The 27,083-nt window shown below is 40.9% G+C and overlaps 1 protein-coding gene and 1 long non-coding RNA gene across 2 annotated transcripts; both read left to right on the forward strand.

The window, feature by feature from the left end:
• Positions 1–1,587: 1,587 nt before the first annotated feature.
• LOC137248321 (arginine/serine-rich protein 1-like) lies at positions 1,588–3,007 on the forward strand. Its single transcript, XM_067779191.1, is given in 2 exon segments — positions 1,588–1,922; positions 1,924–3,007. Coding segments are annotated over 2 exon segments (1,089 nt in total). The 5' UTR covers positions 1,588–1,730; the 3' UTR covers positions 2,821–3,007.
• Positions 3,008–16,955: 13,948 nt separating this feature from the next.
• Positions 16,956–19,099, forward strand: LOC137248322 (uncharacterized). Its single transcript, XR_010952152.1, has 3 exons — positions 16,956–18,243; positions 18,312–18,931; positions 18,993–19,099. It is a non-coding gene; the product is annotated as an uncharacterized lncRNA (long non-coding RNA).
• The last annotated feature ends 7,984 nt before the right edge of the window (positions 19,100–27,083 follow it).

Here is a 27,083-nt window from a genome sequence, read left to right on the forward strand (position 1 = left end):
ATGAAATGTGCGCGTAAATTTATACAAATTGTGTAAATGATTTTTCATACAAAATTTGACAGCTCGTGCGTAAACTAGATAAATTTATACGTTTACACACTTTATAAGGCATTTATACGGTTACATGAGTCCCCCTATTATTTACCAAGGGCGCCATCGAGATCTAAACTAAACCGGGTGTATTTAGTACCACTGTACCCGTTGGCGGTATTTGTCATCGAGCCCTACAAACACATGTACAAATAAACGATTTTGTATTTCATCACAATAGGTAACTTTGAATTTTTATTTTCTTTTGTTGTTGTAATGACATGTGCGATATACTAATTATGCATTTGTTTACAATATTTTCACACCGTCGCGATGTCGCTATTGTTATCAACATCAGCTTAAGGGGTATCAACAACTCACATATATTTACCGCAACTTGCACTGCAAACAACAACAAGTGTTAGACGAAAACGTTTGGAAACGTTGACGTGCATATGAGTTATCGCATTTTAGTTATTGACGATAGTGATGAACATATTCGCGAAACCGGGTACTGTAAATAAACGTTGGGTCCGGGTTTATCAAGAATCGAAAAGCGGGTCTAAGAAAACGAACAAACGGAGTGACTGAGGAATAGTAACCAGATCCGTAATAGTGTGCTTGTGGTGACTGGTTATAGGAACATATATATAAATTAGATTTCTTAAAAACAGAAAACTCGATTAAAATGAAAAAGGTAGTCTAAAATCCGGGGACTCTTAAATTAATTGAAACCAGGTGCAGTGGTTCCAATGAGCTGAGACTTGTTTTTAAAAAAAAATTTGCCACGCTCTAGAGCAGCCGGAATTTGGTTGCTTCAAAGCAAAAAAACATGCCTCTAGCCGAAAAACGGACTACTTAATGGCTGAAAGGTGAAATGCATAAAAAAAACCAAAAACCGTAAAATGGAGCTTGGGCAATAGAAACCACGATCGGAATAGAGTCTAACGAATTGATATATGGTTCTGGAAAATCGGCAACGGGCTTTAGCAATCGAAATTTGGTTCCCTGGTTTGGTTCAGAAAACAGGGTTCGTGTCGAAAAGCTAGTCTTAAAAAACCGAAAAAGGGAATAAGGTCCAATGAACTAAGACTTGGTGCAAGAAAACCCCCCAAAAATTTAGGGGAGTGTGGATATGCCTGCGGTACTAGCCCGACTGCAGCGGAACCGATTTATTCAACCCCTCCAACCTTCAGATCGGAGGATTTTAGTCAAGAAAATATTCTGAGCTTTTCAACCCGATGGGGCCCGAAAATTGGGACCGCATCGAAAATGGGGTCTCAGAAATATAGAAACTGATCTAATAGAATAAAATAAGGCAGCTCTAGAATAAGATAAGTTTTTGATCTAAAAAGAAGCAAAACAGTCCGAGAAACAAGCATAAAATACCCAACAACTAATTTCAAAATAGTTATGATTGTTTGAAAAGGCCTTGTATGGTTTCAAAAGCCGGAATACGCTCGGAACCTAACTGGACAGACCTGGTTCTTAAAATATTTGAAAACGATCATATCTATGTTCCCTGCATGACTGCGAAACGTTTAGGCAACGTTTTGATTGTGTATAAAATATGCCGGCGGGCAAGCAGCCGAAAGCGAAGGCAGTTCGGACCATATACAGATAAGGTGAAAAGCAAATAAATTGATACAAAGAAAAAGTTTATTTTGTAAATATTCTACGACAACGTACAATTGCAGCAAATGGACGAAGTCGAGATGGTTGCGCCAGAGGTGTGTTGTAGCCACAAGCCGGATGCAGATACTTCGATGAAATCTTCCGATGAATGCAAGCTATTGCGAAAGTCTATAAAGAAAGCATACAAAGCACAAAAATTGCTAAATGAAGCTATTAAACGCTTAGAGGCTGGCCAAGTGCAGAGATTGAAGCACAAGTCACATAAAAAAAAAACACAGAAGTAGCTCTACAAGTTCCAGCTCAAGTTCATGTTCAAGCGTCAGCTCGGACACAACTTCAAGTTCGAGTTCAAGTTCGAACAGTGACAGTGATGTAGAATTGATTGTTGAGCAACCTCCGAAACATGCAAAACGTCATCATGGGCGTCGCAATCGACGGGGACGTGATCGCTCTCGTTCACGTTCGCATTCACGTAGACGCTCACGCGGTCATTCTAGAGGTCATTCACGTGGACGCTCACGCGGTAATTCTAGGGGAAATTCACGTGGTCATTCAAAAACTCATCAACAACAAATGTGCCAGTATACACGGTTTTTTCGTGGCGCCAGCCTCCCAACAGATCCTCCCATTCAACCATATCAGCACCCGCGATCACATATTAGAGAAGGAGCTCCTTGTTCTACATATATAGTTGACAGATGTAGCAAGCCACATCACCACAACGGTCATGATGCGCGCAGGCATGAGAGTCATCACAAAAAGAAGCAGAAAGGCAAGAAATACCGTAAGAAACGTGGAACAGAAGAACGTAACAGATCGCATTCTCGACGTCGATCTCCTTCTCTAGACCACTCACATTCACGAGCTCATTCGTGTTCTCCAGTTCGTTCACATTCTCGAGCTCGCTCAGACTCTGTAGGTCACTCACATTCTCAAGTTGTTCCGCCCATTTACGTACATCGGCACATTCAGCCGGCAGATAATCGTGTTGCTAGAGCACAACGAAATGTTCCAGCATTAACGTGTCTTGGCTGTATGCCAGGTAGGCTTTTAACTGGTTGCCCGTATTTTGATAGCTCTCCAGATAAACAACATCAAGGATATATGGGACATAGAGGACATAGGCGCAGAGCATGCAGTGTACCGGCTCGCTGAAAGAATTGGAGTTTTTGTCTCAAATACATTCAAATAGTTAACTTAGAAATAAAAAAAAAAATGTGTATGTTATATACGATTGTCGAAGGAGATAAAGGACCAATTCCAAAAAGAAATTTATATTTATATACGTGAAAAAAAAAGAAAAAATTATAAAAAAATAAAGAATTAAAATTTACTCAAAAAAGGTTTCTCAATTTCTGTTATATTTTTCTTAAATCTAATTAAAGTATAAATAAAATGCATCTGGTAGAGCTGAACTATTTTGGTCAGTGAAATTTATCGTGGTTGGCAACCCACAGATTGTGCGGACTCACTATTGTTGCGAGCCAAAACTCTTGTCCAGATGCTATAAAGATATTCCTTTCTATATATTTCTTAATTGGGCTCTCAAGCGATTTTGGTTAAGTCATCATTTCTTCCCGATTACGATCTATTTCTTCTTCTCTTAGTGACTCCTTGAAGTTGATGAACCTTCCAGGTCGTCCAGCCTGCTCCTTCCCTAGGAAAAATCCGATCACATACTGCGCTACACAACACCTTGACGTCCTCGTGATCGCGGTAACTAAGGCGTTATCTTCATCGTTGTAGTTCTAATAACGCTTCGGCGCATTCAATAGACACGACATCTCTCGATTAGTCCGAAATGTTCTAACGGGAGTCCAAGGAAACTGGCTGTTTCAAAACGATTTTACCAAAGAAATGTTGCTATTAGGGGCGGTAGTCTCACCCTGTTTGACTCTGTTTAGATTAGGCTAAAAACACCTCGTGTTTTTCCAGTTGCGATTGCATGTACATTGGAACTGAGCCTGCTAGCAAATATCAGTTCAAATTTGTTGCGGGATTTGATTCCGTCGACGTGGATGTTCACGACGTGTAGAAGACGGCCACGACAATGCCAAATTATGCAAGATGAAAAAACTAGGAAGATGACGGAACTTAACGTTAATTTTGGAATTAAGCTTATCTATTAAATGATTGTACCCTATTGCAATTATTGTGCGGGCATCTACATAAGAAATCGAAGTGATTCCCTCCGGTGGGGAACGGGGCTCGATATGTAGATATTAAGTAAAGGACGATATCAGAAAGCACCCTGTGGTCCGCCTTATTTAAGCGTTCTAGATTCACATATTTGACTTAACTGCACCGATACCCGCCGACTACACTAGGCTAGGTTAGGTTTAGCGGTAGTCATCCCGGCAGTGGAAGCTCACTTTGACAACATGAAGGTCCGTTGTGACATTACATAACATATTTAGTGACTTGATGATTCCCTCCAAGTAGATGTAGCAGCAAGGAGTTTTCTGTGTATTAAGACGCATCGTATGTATATACTTCCATTGGACGGTGGCCTATAAAAACCCAAACCATAATTGTTAAATAAGCCTTGGAGAAGCGAATAATCTCAGCCTGTCGTTCATAAGAGTTTCTCTTAGCGCGGTTAAATAGCTCATAGATAGAAATAACGGTCAGGTACGCATAGACCCCATCCACAGTTCAGGGCTTTAATAGTTGCTTGGCTATCCGAGTGGATGATAAATTATCTAACCACTAAATAAAATCAATTCCAACGAGTTCCTAAATTCGGTGAACTCCGCTTGGAAGGTGCACCGGTGTTCGTACAGTATGAGCATGCGACGAAAGAGGATGCGATTAATATTATCCTCTTTGATGCAACTTCCACCGAGCCGCCGACAGAATACCCTTTGTAGAGATATATTAAAGTAATATGGAAAGCTTCCTTTGCTAACATAAAAAGTCCAGGACGATGTTATAGCTTCGATTCTGTCCGTTTATGGAAGTTAACATTTGTCCTTTAAATCGTGCTATAAAGGACATTTCCATTGCTTATAATTCCAAGGACTACGTTTACGAATATTAATGTAAACTGGAAAGGAGAGTAGAGATTTACTAATATTTAATGTAAAATCAGAGACACAATTGTGGAAATTTTCTCTGGTAAAATAAAATGAACCACAGAGGACGATTATTATTCTGCAATATTTAGGACTCGATGGAAAGCAAATTTATCCAATTTTCCCACACCATCAGTAATTATCTGCTGGGTGTGGATTTTCTACGACTTTCAAGACTTGAATTATTCAGGTCTTCTGCTTGTTTTACTGTACCAATATCATATACTACAGAAGGGGACTCACAAGAGTTTAACCGTGCCATTTTGCCGACTTCAACTAAGGCCAAGTTCTTCAGTGCGAGTTTAGTTTCAGTTAAAGTTGGGCCACGCTACGTAGTTTGTACGGTTTGGGCTTGCGGTTTCTACCGAGCCGCCGACAGAAAACCTTTTGTAGAGATATGTTAAAGTAATACGGAAAGCTTCCTTTGCTAATATAAAAAGTCCAGGACGATGTTATAGCTTCGATTCTGTCCTTTTATGGAAGTTTACATTTGTCCTTTAAATCTTGCTATAAAGCACATTTCCATTGTTTATATTTCCAAGGACTGTGATTACGAATATTAATGTAAACTGGAAGCAGTGTAGAGATTTACAATTGTTTTTTAATGAAATAACATAAGAAATAACATTCAAGTTAAATATCCCATTTCCAATTTTACTCGCCAGGAGACGCCACACAATGCCTCCTATGTTAAAATGTCCCAGAATAAATCCGAAAGGTAGCGCCATAGTTCTTCCTGTTAAAACATCCGTACTTATGGTTTGCTCACCAGATGGTGCAATACAACTGCACAGGATATTTGAAGCGATAACAGCCAAAGGGATTTCTGCAAAGATTGTTTATCTCTGTTATTAGCAGAAATATAGGAATAGAGATGAGAAAGGGATGAATTTCAAAATTTTTGAAATCAAAAAATAGTAGAGCTTACGATTTCTTGAACATATTCGAGAAGAGATTTCCCGCTAGTCTCGCTTTCTTGCGAGATTCTCGAATTTCGAATTACTCATAAGGCTCGTGAGATTCTCGAATTACTTGTAAGGCTCGCGAGCTTCTCGACATTCAACTTAATCGATTCATTGGCTGTTTTATATAGAGCTTACGATTTCTTCTGGAGCACAAGCCAAAATGTCCGCAAAACTACAAGTAAAAAACCCCGAAATGTATAGAATATTGCCAATGCAGCGACTAAATTGAAAGTCGAGAAGATCGCGAGTAATTCGAGATTCGAAAATCTCGCGATCCTTACGAGCAATTCGAGATTCGAGAATCTCGCCAGAAGCCGTGTTCTTGATGTCTCGTTGAAAAATAAAATATTGCGAACAAAATTATATGTATAATAAATATGTTTTGAGATAAATGTCATTGAAGCAATATAATCAATAAAAAAGTCATAAATAAAAAAAAAACAAGTAAGGACGGGACTGTCTTCGGCTGTGCCTAAATACCTAAACGATTTTTAAGATAAATATAAAATAAACAAGTAAGGAAGGTTAAGTTCGGGTGTAACCGAACATTACATACTCAGTTGAGAGCTATGGTGACAACATAAGGGAAAATAACCATGTAGGAAAATGAACCGAGGGAAACCCTGGAATGTGTTTGTATGACATGTGTATCAAATGAAAGGCATTAAAGAGTATTTTATGAGGGAGTGCGCCATAGTTCTATAGGTGGACGCCATTTAGGGATATAGCCATATAGGTGGATCAGGATTGACCCTAGAATGCGTTTGTACGATATGGGTATCAAATGAAAGGTATTAATGAGTATTTTAAAAGGGCGTGGACCTATGTTCTATAGATGGACGCCTTTTCGAGATATCGCCGTAAAGATGGACCAGGGGTGACTATAGAATGCGTTTGCACAATATGGGCATCAAACGAAAGGTGCTAATGAGTATTTTAAAAGGGAGTGGGCCTTAGTTCTATAGGTGGACGCCGCTTCGAGATATCGTCATAAAGGTGGACCAGGGTGACTCTAGAATGCGTTTGTACGATATGGGTATCAAATGAAAGGTGTTAATGAGTATTTTAAAAGGGAGTAATCCTTAGTTCCATAGGTGGACGCCGTTTCGAGATATCGCCATAAAGGTGGACCAGGGGTGACCCTAGAATTTGTTTGTACAATATGGGCATCAAACGAATGGTGTTAATGAGTATTTTAAAAGGGAGTAGGCCTTAGTTCTATAGGTGGTCGCCTTTTCGAAATATTGCCATAAATGTGGACCAGGGGTGACTCTAGAATGCGTTTGTACGATATGGATATCAAATTAAAGGTATTAATGAGTATTTTAAAAGGGAGTAATCCTTAGTTCCATAGGTGGACGCCGTTTCGAGATTTCGCCATAAAGGTGGACCAGGGGTTACCCTAGAATTTGTTTGTACAATATGGGTATCAAAAGAAAGGTGTTAATGAGTATTTTAAAAGGGAGTAATCCTTAGTTCCATAGGTGGACGCCGTTTCGAGATATCGCCATAAAGGTGGACCAGGGGTGACCCTAGAATTTGTTTGTACAATATGGGTACCAAAAGAAAGGTGTTAATGAGTATTTTAAAAGGGTGTGGGGCTTAGTTCTATAGGTGGACACCTTTTCGGAATATCGCCACAAAGGTGGACCAGGGGTGACTCTAGAATGTGTTTGTACGATATGGGTATCAAATTAAAGGTATTAATGAGGGTTTTAAAAGGGAGTGGTGGTTGTTGTATAGGTGGTCGCATTTCCGAGATATCGCCATAAAGGTGGACCAGGGGTGACCCTAGAATTTGTTTGTACAATATGGGTATCAAAAGAAAGGTGTTAATGAGTATTTTAAAAGGGAGTAATCCTTAGTTCCATAGGTGGACGCCGTTTCGAGATATCGCCATAAAGGTGGAGCAGGGGTGACCCTAGAATTTGTTTGGACAATATGGGTATCAAAAGAAAGGTGTTAATGAGTATTTTAAAAGGGTGTGGGGCTTAGTTCTATAGGTGGACGCCTTTTCGAGATATCGCCATAAAGGTGGACCAGGGGTGACTCTAGAATGAGTTTGTACGATATGGGTATCAAATTAAAGGTATTAATGAGAGTTTTAAAAGGGAGTGGTGGTAGTTGTATATGTGAAGGCGTTTTCCAGATATCGACCAAAATGTGGACTAGGGTGACCCAGAACATTATCGGTTGGATACCGCTAATTTATTTATATATGTAATACCTGGCAAGATTTTAAGGGTGTTTTATTTCGCCCTGCAGAACTTTTTCATTGTCTTCTACTTAATATGGTAGGTGTCACAACCATTTTATAAAGTTTTTTCTAAAGTTATATTTCGCGTCAATAAAACAATCCAATTACCTTACCATGTTTCATCCCTTTTTTCGTATTTGGTATAGAATTATGGCATTTTTTTCATTTTTCGCAATTTTCGATATCGAAAAAGTGGGCGTGGTCATAGTCGGATTTCGTTCATTTTTCATACCAAGGTAAAGTGGGTTCAGATATGTACGTGAACTGAGTTTAGTAAAGATATATCGATTTTTGCTCAAGTTATCGTGTTAACGGCCATGCGGAAGGACAGACGGACGACTGTGTATAAAAACTGGGCGTGGCATCAACCGATTTCGCCCACTTTCACAGAAAACAGTTAACGCCATAAAATCTATGCCCCTACCAAATTTCAAAAGGATTGGTTAATTTTTGTTCGATTTATGGCATTAAAAGTGTCCTAGACAAATTAAATGAAAAAGGGCGGAGCCACGCCCATTTTTAAATTTTCTTTTATTTTTGTATTTTGTTGCACCATATCATTACTGGAGTTGAATCTTGACATAATTTACTTATATACTGTAAAGATATTAAATTTTTTGTTAAAATTTTACTTTAAAAAAAATTTTTTTTTTAAAGTGGGCGTGGTCCTTCTCCGATTTTGCTCATTTTTATTAAGCGTACATGCAGTAATAAGAGTAACGTTCCTGCCAAATTTCATCATGATATCTTCAACGACTGCCAAATTACAGCTTGCAAAACTTTTAAATTACCTTCTTTAAAAAGTGGGCGGTGCCACGCCCGTTGTCCAAAATTTTACTAATTTTATATTTTGCGTCATAAGTTCAACTCATCTACCAAGTTTCGTCGCTTTATCGGTCTTTTGTAATGAATTATCGCACTTTTTCGGTTTTTCGAAATTTTCGATATCGAAAAAGTGGGCGTGGTTATAGTCCGATATCGTTCATTTTAAATAGCGATCTGAGATGAGTGCTCAGGAACCTACATACCAAATTTCATCAAGATACCTCAAAATTTACTCAAGTTATCGTGTTAACGGACGGACGGACGGACGGACGGACGGACATGGCTCAATCAAATTTTTTTTCGATCCTGATTATTTTGATATATGGAAGTCTATATCTATCTCGATTCCTTTATATATGTACAACCAACCGTTATCCAATCAAACTTAATATACTCTGTGAGCTCTGCTCAACTGAGTATAAAAAATGGCAAAAAAAAACCCCCTTATCTGAACGATCGGTTGTATGGGATATATATTATATATAGCTCCGATCGAAATGATTTTTACAGAAAATCTTCTATGATATTTTAGAATATATATCACCAAGTTTCACGTTTTTATATTGGAAACTAAGGGAGAAATGGCCAAAAATATTTCTATCTGAACGATCGGTTGTATGGGATAGCTCCGTTCAAATTGATCTTTTCAGGAAATCTTCTATGATATATTAGAATAAATATCACCAAGTTTAACGTTTTTATATTGGAAATTAAGGGAGAAATGGCTAAAAATCTTTCTATCTGAACGATCGATTGTATGGGATATATATTATATATAGGTTCGATCGAAATGATTTTTTCATGAAATCTTCTATGATATACTAGAATAAATATCACCAAGTTTAACGTTTTTATATTGGAAATTAAGGGAGAAATTGCCAAAAATCTTTCTATCTGAACGATCGGTTGTATAGGATATATACAATATATAGCTCCGATCAAAGTGATTTTTTCAGAAAATCTTCTATGATATATTAAAATATATATCACCAGGTTTCACGTTTTTATATTGGAAAGTAAGGGAGAAATGGCCAAAAATATTTCTATCTGAACGATCGGTTGTATGGGATAGGTATATATTATATACATATAGCTCCGTTCAAATTGATCTTTCCAGGAAATCTTCTATGATATATTAGAATAAATATCACCAAGTTTAACGTTTTTATATTGGAAATTAAGGGAGAAATGGCTAAAAATCTTTCTATCTGAACGGTCGGTTGTATGGGATATAACTATATATAGCTGCGGTCAAAGTGATTTTTTCAGGATATCTTCTATGATATATTCGAATATATATCACCGAGTTTCAGGTTTATACTTTCTAAATTGCTGCAGGAATGACCAAAATCGTCTTATCTGAACGATCGGTTGTATGGGAGATATATGTTATAGTGGTCCGATCCTACCGGATCCGACAAATGTCTAATATAATACAAAAATACATCCTTGTGCCAAATGTCATTGAGATATCTCAAAATTTGAGGGACTAGTTTGCGTTCAAACAGACAGACGGACGGACGGGCAGACGGACATGGCTATATCAACTTAGTTCGTCGCCCTGATCAATTCGGTATACTTAATGGTGAGTCTATCTTCTATATTTCTCAACGTTACAAACATCGGACCAAAGTTAATATACCATTTCATGTTCATGAAAGATATAACAAGTGTATAAATACTGCCCTGCAAAAATCGTTGGATCATGTGGTCCACTGGAGTACTTACCATTCTACTCCACTGTAATGCAGCGATGGACCAACTCATGTTTCTACACGAACATGTTGTAAGCCGATCATTGCTCGTTTTTAACGACATGCATGGAGTACTCGCGATTTTTGCAGGATGTCCATACAACGATTAAGTAAGAATGTCGAGAAGCTCGCGAGATTTACGAGGACGCCGAGACACGAGAATCTCGTGAGAAGTCGAGTTCTCGATTTCTCGGGTCTCGAAAATCTCGCTTGTGTTCGACAAGAAATCGAAAGCTCTAAAAAATAGTGGAGTGAATTATGTTTACCTTAGTTTTTCTGAAAATGCATTACAATAGCCGTGTTTTTTTCACACGCGTATACGTTTACGTTTGCGCGTGAAAAAAAAAACGCCTATCCTCGCTTAGATAATGCTTAGGAGACCCATCTAGCGGCAGTGGTTAAATAACTAACATAACAGCACAGGGTGTACTGAAAAGCGGAGACACAACCCTCTGATGGCCATAGGGTATAACTTATAGCTGAATCAGTTGCGATGAATTGTGGACACACATAGAATACATAGAATTAGTGTAGAGGGTGAAACAAAGACACATATTTTAGTTACATCTGAGTATAATGCGTATTGAAATTTAGTAGGACAAATTTTATGCGCAGCAATTTCAGAGGTGTATTTAAAGTTTGTCGCTTAGCAGTCCATATAAAGTTTAAGCGTAAACGTATATAAATAGAAGTAAAAAAACACAGCTAATGATGACTTCAAAAAATCGATTTTAATAACACGATTAAAAAAGAGATATGTAGGTATATTTAAAAATAACACTCAAAATTTTTAAAAATTTCAATCTTCTAATCGGTTGGAAGAAACATTTTGGAAAACGGCCATATCACTGATCTCGGCCCGGATAAATTCTCCCTAGATCAGAGGAAACTGAGGCCAAAATACATCATCTGACATCCACCTACAGCAGGAAAGGTTTTCTACTATTGGTTGAGACTTACCGCGTGAACCCCATTGGACAGTGAAAAACTAGCCTCAGTAAACTTATTTTTTCCACAGACCGCCTACCATCCACTACTGGGATCTCGCTACCCTACAAGAGGGAGTGTAATTATCCCCGGCCATGTAGGAAAGCGATAATCGAAACCGAGTTTGCTAGAAAATTTCACGGTTTTCCTTGACCAAAACAGCCAAAGTTTGATTTCCTATCGCTCTTTTTATGGCTATAAAAAATGAAAATAACTTTCATGTGAAAATATCCCAGTAACAAGTTACTCGCCAGGCGACGCAATCAATGCCTCCTATATTAAAATATCCTAAAATAAATTCGGCAGGTGGCGCCCTAGAACTTTCTGTTAATACGCCTCTTATTACTGTGTGCTCACCAGGTGGTACCCTACAATTTTAAAATATATTTGATTCTCTGATATTTGACCACAAGCGATAACAGCCAAAGTGATTTTTTAGAGCAGAGCCGGCCAAAAGTTGCAAATTGTGCAATTTGAGTTCGTATTTTCACACAGACACTAACGATGTGCGATCACGATCGTTTGCTTTCGCCTGTCACTCACTAAAATCAACAGTGAATGCAAAAGGAACATGCTACTTTTTGGGCACATAATAAAAACAATATGCTGTAATGTTAAAGTGACTTTTAATACGTTTTAGTTAGTATTATTAAGTTCCTTTTAACATACATATTAATATTGACAATTTAAATATGAATAATTAATAATAATTAATTAATTATTAATAAATATTGAAAATTTAATATAAGTAACTTTTTATACGTTCTACTTAGTTTTATTAATTTTTATACTCAGTTGAGCAGAGCTCACAGAGTATATTAAGTTTGATTGGATAACGGTTGGTTGTACATATATAAAGGAATCGAGATAGATATAGACTTCCATATATCAAAATAATCAGGATCGAAAAAAATTTGATTGAGCCATGTCCGTCCGTCCGTCCGTCCGTTAACACGATAACTTGAGTAAATTTTGAGGTATATTGATGAAATTTGGTATGTAGGTTCCTGAGCACTCATCTCAGATCGTTATTTAAAATGAACGATATCGGACTATAACCACGCCCACTTTTTCGATATCGAAAATTTCGAAAAACCGAAAAAGTGCGATAATTCATTACAAAAGACAGATAAAGCGACGAAACCTGGTAGATGGGTTGAACTTATGACGCAGAATAGAAAATTAGTAAAAATTTGGGCAATGGGCGTGGCACCGCCCACTTTTAAAAGAAGGTAATTTAAAAGTTTTGCAAGCTGTAATTTGGCAGTCGTTGAAGATATCATGATGAAATTTTGCAGGAACGTTACTCCTATTACTATATGTACGCTTAATAAAAATTAGCAAAATCGGAGAAGGACCACGCCCACTTTTAAAAAAAAATTTTTTTTTAAAGTCAAATTTTAACAAAAAATTTAATATCTTTACAGTATATAAGTAAATTATGTCAACATTGAACTCCAGTAATGATATGGTGCAACAAAATAAAAATAAAAGAAAATTTCAAAATGGGTGTGGCTCCGCCCTTTTTCATTTAATTTGTCTAGGAAACTTTTAACGCCATAAGTCGAACAAAAATTAACCAATCCTTTTGAAATTTGGTGGGGGCATAGATTTTATGACGTTAACTGTTTTCTGTGAAAATGGGCGAAATCGGTTGATGCCACGCCCAGTTTTTATACACAGTCGTCCGTCTGTCCTTCCGCATGGCCGTTAACACGATAACTTGAGCAAAAATCGACATATCTTTAATGAACTAAGTTCACGTGCTTACTTGAACTCACTTTATCTTGGTATGAAAAACGAACGAAATCCGACTATGACCACGCCCACATTTTCGATATCGAAAATTACGAAAAATGAAAAAAATGCCATAATTCTATACCAAATACGAAAAAAAGGATGAAACATGGTTGTTCGGCCGGTGTGCGTCTAATCCTGGAGAGGTGGGCGCACCGGGTCGATCTCAGCGGGAGTAAGCGGGTTGGAAATGAAAATAAGCAAATAGACGAGATTTCTCGTTATAATATATGTGATTTATTGGGTAAATGTAAAACTAGCAATAGTTACAATATTACCTGAATAAACGCAGAAATACGGCAGAGATCGCTGGCGGCAGATGTTAACTGGTTGGCTGTTGAAATCAAAGAGGCCGGTTGTATAGCAAGCCACAACCGTTGACCCGCAAAATCCTCCGTTTTGGAGGGGAAAGACACCCACACATCAACCACGACATGCATATGCATGAGTGCTGACAAAAAGCACACATACACGTACATGTACTTGCATGCACATGCATGTGGCGGTGATGGTGTGGGTGGTTACAAATTAATTCGAGTATCGAGTATCGATTTGCAGAGTTGCATTGGGGGGGGGGGGGTGTCGCAATCAGATGCGGAAAAGTTAGGCATCCTGCCTAAATATGCCGGCCCCCCTTGCGATACGCAACATCGTTTTTCGCCAATGACCTCCGCTGAAACGAGAGAAAATTAATATAAGACTTACACACTAAACTTAATCTAAATGAAGCGTTCGTCTGCGACGCAAAATGGCCGGGAATCCTTTTCGACTTGCTTAGCATGCCACCTGAGCTAAGATGAAAGAATTAGCGGTTATGAACAGTGAAGTGAATATTTCTTGCCATTGAATTAGACATAATTCTTAAATATAGAAATTCAGAATGTAATATGTGTATTGTCGATGGCCAGTAAGGCTGGACGAAGAGGCCGAGGTCTCCGTTCCAGAGTGGCACCATTTTGTTATTCTTTGGTTTTTTTTTTCGTTCCGGATGGAGAGGCCGAGGTCTCCATTCCAGATTTGCGGTTTTTTTTGTTGGTTGGACGAAGAGGCCGAGGTCTCCGTTCCAGACTCGAGGGTTTTGAGGTTTTTCTGGGCTGGACGAAGAGGCCGAGGTCTCCGTTCCAGCGTATAACGTGTCGTGTCGCTCTCAGGGCGACTGTGGCATTTTATGGATGTGCCAGGGCGAGTGGCCGTGAGGTTGGTTGGGTGAAGCGAAGGTGTTTTATTACAAAACGTATATTAAAATAGATGAATAAAAGCGAGTTTAAAGCGAAGCGTAGGGGCCGACGAAGGTATGTATTTAATTCGTTCGAAAGCTCATGACGAGCAGCGCAAATCGTAATTAAGTTGGAAAGTGTACCAACTGCCGGTGCTTGCATGCAGACTGGCGATGCGTTCTTCACGACGCGTTCTATCTGCACGTATCATTATGAGATTGCATGCAGCCCTGTCGTGTATTTATTGGTTAGCTTACAGCTGGTATGGTGAATTTGTGGTGTGCGAGTATATATATACATATATGTATTTGCTTGCCCTTGAAAAAAACTAGGTCACTGGGGCAGTAGCACACTAGGCCGGTAGAAACAGTTGACTTTTTTTCCATTTCGGGATTTTGTCGTGTCGGGATTCTTTTATTTCGGGACCCGGATCGTTTTTGTACCGATCCCTTATAATGACTGTTTGTGATGTTTGTTGTTGAGAAACAACAAGCCCTGCCCCCCGCCAAAAAACAGGCAGTACCGACGGCAAAAAAAATCAAAAAATCAAAAAAAATTTTTTTTTGGTTGTTTTTTTTTGTTTGTAAATGAGAGCAATTAATTTTTTAAGGAGGTGTTTGCCTTTATTTTTTTGTGCGTAAGTATGTTTTGGGACTGCCCGGGTCAAAAAAGCCGATCCCGATTTTGTTCCTTTTGCGGGTTTTCGGTATCAGTGTGCGTCATTTGATGCAGCACTAATAGAATATGCCGAACCAAGTAGGCATACATACATACATATGTACATACGTTGGTTACAAATATGCCTTCCAGTATAGGGAATGAAGCAAAAACAAAAATGAATCGAAAGATTTATTTTACCGGTTTGCTTCAATTCTTTTGAACTGTACGCGTTGCTGGACAGACAGGATAAGTGCAACATTTCTTGGCAAGAAATATTGCACTTACTCTGTCTTTTAATAGCCGATTCGACCTATTTTGTGTTAAAACACACCTTTTTATAACATTTTTATCACATTATTTACAAAAATTGTACCAACTGCCGTTGAACACAAAATGGTGGAGACTGAAGATCCAGCTGAACTACTATTCTTTGCAACTTTTTCACAGGAAGTGGACACGGATATCAATCTCGATCTTGTGCAGTTTCCACAACCAGTGCATATCACTCAGGTGTGCATAATTCCATTGGGTGCCCGGGTACAAGCAGACTTTCCTGGTGGTGTGCGCCTTGGCGCAGCCAATCCTTCGAAATTCGATATAGAATTTTTCGTCAACGACTTGGGAATGCCGGGTGCATCGGCCTTTGAAAATTTTGGGACACTTAAATTATAATCAAAATGATTGCATACATTAAGAATATACACAAGAGAAAATACCAACTGACGGTTTAGTTTTGCGTGGCTGGTATAGTACTATGACTTTGGCAGTGTATGGTATTTAGCTAATTCGTCAACGACTTGGGAATGCCGGGTGCATCTGCCTTTGAACATTTTGGGACACTTAAATTATAATCAAAATTATTGCATACATTTAGAATGTACACAAGAGAAAATACCAACTGACGGTTTAGTTTTGCGTGGCTGGTATAGTACTATGGCTTTGGCAGTGTATGGTATTTTAGCTAATTCGATGAATGAACCGATCGCAAGTCCACCACCATCACCCTGTGAACCCGCAGGTCCTGGAGATATTTGTAATTTAAATGATAGTGATGGAGATGCGCGTGAGACCAGTTTGCCAGAAGAGTCAAGCAAGGCGAATAGAAAGACCCAATACAAAGTGATGTGGTTTTCGGTTCACAAAACAAATGTTGGCGATTATGAGCGTGATGATATGGAGTATGGCGTGAGGCGTAGCTCTGTTGAGCACTATGTACATTCAAGGGATGAACGTGAGCGTGTTATGCGTAAGGCATCACATTCTTCCGAATGTTCATTACCGCCAAGAACGCGAATGCATTCTGAGAGTAACGAGCGAGATTATGTACGTTTACATGGTGAACGAGATCGTGAAAAATTGTCACGGGATTGATCGCGCAGTCCAGATTATCCCCATCGTCAGCGTCGCAAACGTTCAGAGCGTTCACGTTCCGATGCCGAGGATGCTCATGAGTGGCCTCCACGTCCACCACCGACATCAATTGATTCACCAACACGGCCACGATCACCTGATAATGCGGACTATTCTGAAGACGATGTACATTATAAACTTAAATCACGCAGCTATATGCGTTCAAATGAATCCTTAAATCATGGCATAGTAACCGAAACTGTTACTTTGGATGACGATGACACACCGGGGACGCCTGGCGGTGACCAGTACGAACCAATACTCAGTGATGATGAAATTATTGGCGATGATGATTCCGATACGGCTATTGAACAAGTTATAGGTGATGAAGTTGAAGCAGAACTTCAAGCGGAAGCTGCAAAAGCTGAACCCGCTATACATGGGGTCGATCCATATACAATGCCAATTACACGTTATGAAAATGATATGCAATCACTATGTCGTAAAGAGTTGGAGACGCTTGTAGTCATTATGTAAAAGTACGACATGCAAACCAAAAGCCGAAAGCGTAAAATCATTCAATGGCACGGCAAGCACAAGGAATGTAATTGGTAGAAAGCCTAACTGGATGCTATGTAAGGAGGAATAAAGGGGGTTCATGAAAGTGGCAAATCACGAGCATGAGGGTATACCACACTCCATACGGTTGTGAAGGCGAAAAGAGCCGCAGCACAGTTTACAAGCCACTTTATTTTATTTATTTTCGATAATTCTTAGAGGAATTTAAAGGATTCAAAAAGGTTCGGAGATACAAAAAAAATGCGAATATATAAAAAAATTAATTCCTGCTGCGACCCTTTAGAAACATTTGGGGGTAGTAGTTTTAGGTAACGCAAATGTGTAAATCCATTTCATAAACGTTTTTGCTTAAAGAACCAAAAAAGACCCAAAAGTTTAAAAGTGATCAGGAAAATTTTCCCAATTTTGACTCACAGAAAAACCTAAATCAATTTTTAAACAAAAACGATGAAAACGAACAAAACCGCAACGTGTTACATATACATATTCCGCCGATCCGCTTGTAGCGATATCTACTAACACCTAAACAGATTCAGATAATGCAAAATTTACATTTTTACCCTCAGTAAAAGGAAATAAAGTGTTATGTCTTGACACTTATATTCCATTTGGATACGCGTAGTCCTCGAAATGGACCTGCATATTGGACACGCCTTTTACGGCGTGATAAATTTTACAAATGTAATGCGCGCGTTACAACCGAAATGACCCTTTCCTGTGAGCATGGAAATCGAAAATCCCTGCAAGCATCCAACCATCATACAACCTGGCGACATAATATTTACAGATCTAAGACCATAATTGATTTTGTTTATCGTGGCGAATACTGATGTCACTGACTCTGAAGTGCAGGGTTTGTTACGTACGCGCTTGGAAATAAACCTACTTTGTGACACGGCAGAAAATACAAACGATTTGAACGGCGCCGCTACTGCAGCAATCACAGTATCTATTAGAAAAGATGCAACAAGCCGGAGTCGGTAATGTCATCAACACTACTGTGCCGGTCGGTCAGACATCGCCTGGTATTCAATAACAACAGCGAGCCGATTAGAGTGCGGAATCGTTTCACTATCAGTAAGAAGCGCGCTCAATAGAAGCACACACATAGTGGTGGGTTTGAGATCTCAAAGAAGTTATGGCGACTTTACCTGTTTCTATTGGTTTTGCATTTTTTTCAGGTTTGTTCTAAGCATAAATTTATATATATATACAAGGATATGATGCGGAAGCAGTCCATCCGAAAACGCAACCCCACCGCCGCGCACTCTTACATCCGAGGAATATAGGTGCGCCTTATTTTGGTAAAAGCGATATATTTGGAAATATGGCTGCAGATGATTACGGCACAAATCTGTTCCAGCCCATTGACGGCGAAGGTGCTGAGGGACGTCCAGTGGTGGTATCAGCTCGCGGAAGCTGCGGCAACGATTTTTTAGCCTAATGGCTTTAGTACATTGGCCGGGGACCGCATACCCTTGAATCGCGCGTTGAAACATTACAGAATAAGAGAACGTCGTGACAAGAAATATGTCATTACCGAAGTGTCCACAACACGGGAATTATAGCCTTCCATAATGAGGCGTGGTCGGTATTGTTGCGCACAATTATTTGGGCTGAACCAGACACAAATGGTCAACACGCTTTTTACCAACTAATTCCTCCGGGTACAAGATTAATACCATGCGATTTTATTGCACCAGCCCAAACACATAACCCCATCGGTGGTGGTGCTCATCATCAAATTTTACTAGCCAACCTTTTAACGCAAACAGGGGCGTTAATGCAAAAGTTAAGACGCGTAAGTAGTTTCCTATTTTCATACAGTGCTAAATGAAAATTGAGTATTTGTTTCCATGTAGGTTGACGAGGCGGTGCAGCAGCATAATGACCGGCGCCTCGCCGGCTTCTGAGATGGGGGAGCATAATAAAACGAGCTTCAGGGTTGCACGCTTTCATGCCTGATGAGAGGTTAACTGGCAGGAATTAGGATATATACCATAGATTGCCTGTAAGTCACTTTAAATGTCTCACTTATGTTTCTAGTAGATTTAGCGTGTTATGTTTGTATCGATATATTTTCGTGAATATAATGGCTTGCCGTTCCTAAAAGAAAACGCCGGGTGCGATAGCTTAACTTTTTGTTGTTAAGTTCTGAATTTCGATTTGCGAGAGTCCCCTGGTAGGTACAGATAGGAAAGTAGATGCTTCGATGCTAAGAGCAAACATTATGTGTAGGTTGGTAGGTAGTTGATAGTACACAACCAAAATAACTAATAGTGTGAGTCGCCATGGCGCAAGGCATGCGAATGTATGTGACAATTATCTCAATAAACCAATAATATGAAAGGTACATGATTCAACCCTGATCACCGAGTGGTGTAGCTATTATCGACTTGGTGCCTAGTGTATTGATTAATCTCATTGAAGGACGAAGGCGTGTATCAATGTTCTAAATTCGCAACGCGTTTCGCTAGCTCAAAAAATCTTTGAGGTTGACGACATTCTTCACGCGAAAGCGACCCATGGGGGGGGGGGGGGGGGGGGGGGTCGACGACATATGACCATGTAAGGTAGTGTCGTACGGCATTGCGGCTTCGTTTTAGTGAGTTTGCACTCAGCATTTAGGTATTTGAGTTTCCCTATGATGATCAAAAACTGAATCTGGTTATTCCATCACCGTTGGATTCATAGACGAATCAAATGTGTCTACCTTTGGTGATCCAAATGGATAATCGTTTTTTAATTCGCTTTTCTATACTCGTTGACGGAAGAAGAATTTTATACTCGGGGGTGTATTTGTACCTTGTGGCAGATAGTGGATCTGTGTTAGGATTATCATGGCCTCATTCGGGATGAACGAAAGCTGGGTTATGGGGTTTTTTGGCCGAGTGCGTAGGTGTTCTGTGATCCTCGCTCTGGGTGAGCGAGTGAACTTGGGTTGATTTGCTGGGGATTAAGAAAGACAATGCCAATGGCGGCCACCGTGGTGTGATGGGTAGCGTGCTCCGCCTATCACACCGTATGCCCTGGGTTCAACTCCCGGGCAAAGCAACATCAAAATTTTAGAAATAAGATTTTTCAATTAGAAGACAATTTTTCTAAGCGGGGTCGCCCCTCGGCAGTGTTTGGCAAGCACTCCGGGTGTATTTCTGCCATGAAAAGCTCTCAGTGAAAACTCATCTGCTTTGCAGATGCCGTTCGGAGTCGGCATAAAACATGTAGGTCCCGTCCGGCCAATTTGTATGGAAAATCAAGAGGAGCACGACGCAAATTGGAAGAGAAGCTCGGCCTTAGATCTCTTCGGAGGTTATCGCGCCTTACATTTTTTATTTTTTTAAGAAAGACAATGGGCTGACAGCCTTTAGGTTCAGTGGCAGATCGGTTCGCTCTTCTGCGGTAGGCTTTTATGGTGTCCTCGTTATGGGATGACGAGTGAATGGGGTGGTTTCTGGTGTCCTCGCTCGGGCGAGCAAGTGAACATGGGGATCTTCTGGTGTCCTCGCTCTGGGGAGTGAGTGAATTTGGGTGTTTTCTGGTGTCCTCGCTCTGGGGAGTGAGTGAATCTGGGTGTTTTCTGGTGTCCGCGCTCTGGGTGAGCGAGTGAATTTGGGTTCGTTTTGGGTCTCGATAGGAAGGTGGAGTTCGGAAGGGGGTGAAGGAGAGGAACGGAGGGATTGTTATGAGGAGCTATTGGCCTTCTCGCAGTCCATCTCCTCCGTTGGGAGAAGGATCAGTTTGACCAAAGGTCGTTTGACTTGACCCTTCTCTGTTTTGAGGTCGACTACACGTACTCGGTCATCTTCGCCGGGGTGTACATTGACAACTCGACCTAACCTCCATTCGTTGGGAGATAAGTTGTCCTCTTTGAGGACAGCGAGATCTCCCACTTGTATATTCTGTCTGGGATGCTTCCACTTCACTCTTTTTTGAAGTTCGTATAGATATTCGGTTTTCCATCGCTTGCAGAAAGTGTGATGGAGGACTTTGAGTTTCTGCCACCGATTGATCATCGAGGCAGGGCTCTCACTAGCATCCGGCTCTGGCGGAGCCAGTAGATGGCTGCCAGTGAGGAAATGACCTGGAGTAAGCGGCTCAAGGTCCGTTGGGTCATTGGATGCCGGGCTGAGCGGCCGCGAGTTCAGGCATGCCTCGATGCGGCACAAGAGGGTATGGAATTCCTCGAAGGTGAATTTGTGTGGTGAGGCTATCTTTTTGAAATGGCTTTTGAAGCTTTTCACTCCAGCCTCCCACAGCCCTCCCATGTGGGGAGCGCCCGCAGGGATGAAATGCCAAGTGAGTGACTGGTGGCTGTACTTCGAGACAGCATTGTCTCGGGCTTGTGAAATGAAAGTTTTAAATTCCGACCGTAGGGATCGTGAAGCTCCGACAAAGTTTGTACCGTTGTCGGAGTAGACATTTTTGGGACATCCGCGTCTAGATATGAAACGGGCAAAAGCCGCAAGAAATGATGGGGTGCTGAGGTCAGTAGTGGCCTCCAGATGAATCGCTCGTGTGGAAAAACACACGAAAAGGCAGACATAGCCTTTGGATAGTCGACACCCTCTGCCGCGGTAACTTTTAATGTCGAAGGGTCCGGCGAAGTCGACTCCAGTATTCGTGAATGCACGGCTGAATGTCGTGCGTTCCCGAGGGAGAATACCCATAAGTTGGGTCTGAGCACGCTTTCGGTGTATCGTGTAAACTTTGCAATTATGAATGGTTGCCCTAATCATGGTTTTGATGTTAGGTATCCAGTATTGGGTGCGTATCAGACGCAACATGAGTTGGTTTTCCCCATGCAGACTTTGTTGATGAAACATTAGGACTGTCAGACGGGATAACCGGCAGTCGTATGGGAGGAGGATTGGGTGGCGTTCATTAAAAGCTAAGTCCTTTGACGCCCCGAGTCGCCCTCCTACCCGAATGATGCCATCTTGGTCTAAGTAGGGATTAAGTGAGAGTATTGCACTTTTCCCTCCTATTGGTTTTCCGGCCTTTAGATAATTATATTCGGAACTATAATGTTGTTTCTGATAGATCTTAATTAAAAGTCGTGTAGTGGCCTTAATTTCATCAGGGGAGATTAAGTGCGACATGACCTGGAATGAATTTTTTGTTTCGGGGTGGGTTCTTCGGTAGAACCTCATAACGTATGATAAGACCCGTAGAGCCCTAGGTAGGTCGGAAAAGCGTTGAAGAATATCGGTAGGATTGACGGTTGTTGTTGCGCAGGTCTTTGCCCTCTTTTCCTCTACGGAGGTGATGTAGTCACTTTCTTGTGCTGGCCATTGGGAAGTGTCTTCTTGCAGCCAAGAAGGTCCCTGCCACCACAACGAATTGTTGACCAATTCATACGCAGGTACTCCTCTGCTACCTAAATCTGCTGGGTTGGACTCTGAGTTCACGTGCAACCAGTCCATATGTCCGACCATGTCGATGATCTTGGTGATCCGATGTGCGACGAAGGTTGACCAGGAACAGGGCGGTTTCCTTATCCATGCGAGGACGATCGTTGAATCCGTCCACAGGTGCATTTTCACTGGTCCCAACTTGAGATTCCTGAAAATTGATTCGGTGATTTCCGCTAACAGCACGGCTCCGCAAAGCTCCAATCGTGGAAGAGAAAGAGTTTTCACTGGGGCTACTCGGGTTTTGGCTAGAAGTAGGTTTGTGCAGACATTATCATCCGTTTTGACACGCATGTAAATGACTGCTGCATAAGCCTTCTCGGATGCGTCACAAAATCCATGGATCTCGATGTCGGTTCCTGGAGAAAAGTTGACCCATCTAGGTATCCGGATTTTGTCGATTTCATGGTATTGGTCGGTGAAGGTTTTCCATCGTTCCAGCGTACTGGTAGATACTGGTTCGTCCCAAGCGGTGCCTTCCAACCAAATACTCTGCATGAGTATTTTTGCCACAATGACCATAGGCGCAAGCCAGCCTAAAGGGTCGAAAAGTTTGGCTATAGCGGATAGGACTGCTCGTTTGGTGATGTTTGCACCATTTTCCAGGGTTCCTGCCTTGAAATAAAATACGTCTGAGTGAGCGTTCCATCGTATTCCCAGGGCTTTTACCGAACTAGCTTCTTCGAACGCTAAGAAATCCTCGCTGAGCAAGTCCGTTTTGGGGATGTCCTTTAGAATTTCCTTACAGTTTGAAGTCCACTTGCGTAATGGAAAGCCATCTGAGTGTAAGGCTTCGTGAATCTCGTTTCTTGCTTTGATGGTTGACGCTATTGTGTGTCCTCCAGATAAAACATCATCTACGTACATACTCTCTCTTAGTATGCTAGCCGCTGTAGGGAGATATGGAGCGCAATTCACTCCGAAGGTAACCGTCTTTAATTCGTAAAGACTAATAGGGTCATTCGGGGAAGTGCGATGCACAATACGTTGAAATTTGGTGTGATTTTCGTTCACCCAAATTTGTCGATACATCTTTTCGATGTCGCTATTGAAGACGAAACGGTATAGCCTCCATCGTAATATGAGGATGGGTAGATCGGCTTGTAGAACTGGGCCTGGGAGTAGAATATCATTTAGGCTCTTCCCGTTGGCCGTAGGGCTCGAGGCATTGAATACTACGCGTACCTTTGTAGTGGTACTTTCCGCTTTAATAACGGCGTGGTGGGGCAGGAAATAATTATCCGAATCGTCGGATGGAATATTCTTTTCAATTTTTCTCATATGTCCGAGCGTTTCATATTCTGACAACACTCGAACATACTCTTTACCTAAGTCTGGGTTTTTTATTAGCCGCCCCTCATTCCGGAAGAATTGAGAGCATGCACGCTTCAGGGATGGTCCTAAGTTAATATTGTTAGGGTAATCCTGCCGGAATGATAGTGACACGGTGTACCTTCCATTCTCACTTCGCTGCGTTGTTTCCTTAAATAATTGTTCGCAGTACCTTTCCTCTTCATTCAATATTTTATTTTTGGGTAGATTTTCTACCTCCCAGAAAGCTTTTAATTGATTGTCTAACGCAACCTCGTTGTAAAAAGACATAATGCTCTTCGTTGGATTCGGTGATTCGATACGACCGGTTAGTATCCAACCGAACACTGTCTCTTGGGCTAAGAGTGTGTTTAGCACATTCTTCTTTATACCGCTCATTATAATTTGGGGATATATGTCTCCGCCAAGTATGAGGTCTACGTCTTCGTTGACGTAGAACCTCTTGTCTGCCAAAACCAAGTCTGGGAATGCCTGCATAGTCATTGCGTTGATATGGCAGGATGGAAGATTCCCAGTGAGTTTCGCTAGAACTAGTACGGGTGTAGTCAGGCTGAAGCAGGGATCCACTGGTGAACGTAATTCGATGTTGGATGCTTCTTTCACCTGAGCTGACACCGCATTTGTGATGCCTGAAACATGGGCATGCATTTTCCTCGCTGGCAAATTGATTCTGCGTTTCAGTCTTTCAGTTATAAAGGAACATTCAGACCCAGAATCAATTAATGCCCGCGCGGAGAAGTCGGTACCATTATGGTGAATGTGTACGCGAGCAGTTCCTAATAGCACGCCTGTGCTGGAATTGGCATGGCAGGATTTGACATTCTGATTCGCAGAGGAAGGTGGTTGTCCCGATTCCTGTCTTTTCCTTGCCTGTGCCGAAGTTGATGGGGCATTATCCGCATCTTTGAAGGGATTTCGTACCGCCGGTTGCTGAAGTGTGTCCGCATGCAGGAGCGTGTGGTGACGAGAGTGGCATTTGGAACAGTTGTATGAACTGGTGCACCTCGTCACTGTGTGTCCTGGGGATAAACAATTCAGGCAGCCATTCGTGGATTTGACGAATTTAATCCTTTCTACTGGGTTTAAATCGCAAAAACGTGAACAGTTGCGTAATTTGCACATTTTACACATTGATTTTGTTGTTTGCTTGGTTACTTTGGTTTGAAAAGCACCAAGTCTTTCCGTAGATTTGCACATTTTACACATTGATTTTGTTGTTTGCTTGGTTACTTTGGTTTGAAAAGCACCAAGTCTTTTTGTAGGGTTTTCCGTCGACTGGCGCGACGTGTTTGATTTTTGCACTTTAGAAGTGGCATTCCCTGTAAAACCAGACACGGTTTCAAGTGTCTGGAAACGATTTGACAAGAATTTGTCCATATCCTCCCACTTGGATATGTCCGTCTTGTGATCAATGCTCTGCTCCCATAGAGCCAACGTGTTTTCAGGTAATTTTGTCGAACATAAATAGGTAATAATCGCATCCCAATTTGAAACATCGATCTGATGTGTTTTTAAAGATGCCAAGCAATTATTTATGTCGCGCTGTAAGGTTTTGATAGAGCTGCCGCACTCGCTATCTATCTTTTTTAGATTAAACAAAATTTGTAGTTGTGAGTTTACGAGAATCCGCTTATTCTCGTATCTCTCATATAGGTTTTTCCAGGCTGTTTCGAAGCCTTCATTTGTCAAGGGACATTTCTTGACGATGTCCTTTGCCTCACCTTGAGTTTTCTGATTGAGGTGGAACAACTTTTCAACCGGGCTTAGGCGACTGTTGTTTTTGTATATGGCCGTGAACAGGTCACGAAACGTTGGCCAAGATAGGTAGTCGCCCTTGAACACCTCAGTATCACAAGCTGGCAGGCGGATACTGTGTTCGCGCGCGCGTTCTCCCTCAGGTTTGACTGCCCTATCTTTTTCCTCCTTCAATTTGGCTTGAAGTTCAGCCATGTTCGACATGCATCTTAGGAATACGGCATATGCCGCTTTATGCTTGATCTTGACCGCTGCAATTTTCTTTGCGTCGAGCGTGTCCGAGCCAAGCAACTCCTCTAGGGCGTTCTCTGCTTTTTCCCACTTAGCTTGCAACTCTTTTTGCTGTATTGCAAGAGTGTGCACAGTGTGCAGAGCCGCATTGATGTCATTAAAATCGGCCTCGAATTCGATTATTCGATCGGCCAATCTAATGTAAGAATCCATGTTCATGGTTGAAAGGTGGAGAGCAAATTAACCAAGGGATGTAAAAACTTTGAAAACCTGAGCGAATCACCCAACCAACAACTATTAAAATTACGCAAAATTGATTTCTTACTTTTAATTTGTTTATTTTTATCTGATTTTGCAGATTATTTGTGCCTTAAAACAGGGAGCAGGGGGAATCAACACCAATTTGTATTGTGCGAAGTAAAGGGGGGGGGGGGGGGGCCCACTCGCCACCTCAACCTTCAATTTTATTATAAGATAAGTGCGCGCGTTGATATAAACTCGACGAAAAGTGTGAAACCGTGAAATAAATCTTATGCAACAGAGAACAAAACTCTGTAACAAGATTAATTAGAGAAATTAGTGAAAAAAAATGTGATGCAAAAAGAAAATTTAAATCGAATGGCGTGAAATTTTATGTGAAAGTGAGGTTATGTGTACCTCTTCCTTGTGCTGTGTCCGGAGAGCCTTGCCGCTGGTGGGGGGACAGACCAGATAGTCACAAGGAATCTTAAATCTTTTTGGCACTACACAGTTTTTCCACACTTTTCGCGGTTAACTACAATCACGTATGGCACTTTAGATCGATTTTTCGCACTTTTATTTATTATTTTAACCAAAAAAAATGTTGCAAGAAATATTGCACTTACTGTAAGCTTTTTGGTGATTTGTATGTTCTGGTGGTGATGTGGCAAGATCACTTGTGGTGTTGCTGATGGCTTAATCTGGCTGTCGCTTGCTCAGTGTTTTGCACGCTGGTATTAAATAATATACTATCGAAATTTTGTGGTATAGCTGTTGATGGGCAAATATTTTTCCGTATAACTTTTTATGTTAGGAATTCTGAAGTGTGTGCGGTCAGCTATGATGCTTTGTTGTGGACTGTAATTTAGGTGCTGTTTCCAATTCCTGGTGAAGATGGACCAAATGTTCGGCCGGTGTGCGTCTAATCCTGGAGAGGTGGGCGCACCGGGTCGATCTCAGCGGGAGTAAGCGGGTTGGAAATGA

This window comes from Eurosta solidaginis, chromosome 4, assembly GCF_040869045.1.
Source record: "Eurosta solidaginis isolate ZX-2024a chromosome 4, ASM4086904v1, whole genome shotgun sequence".
NCBI classification, from domain to species: domain Eukaryota; kingdom Metazoa; phylum Arthropoda; class Insecta; order Diptera; family Tephritidae; genus Eurosta; species Eurosta solidaginis.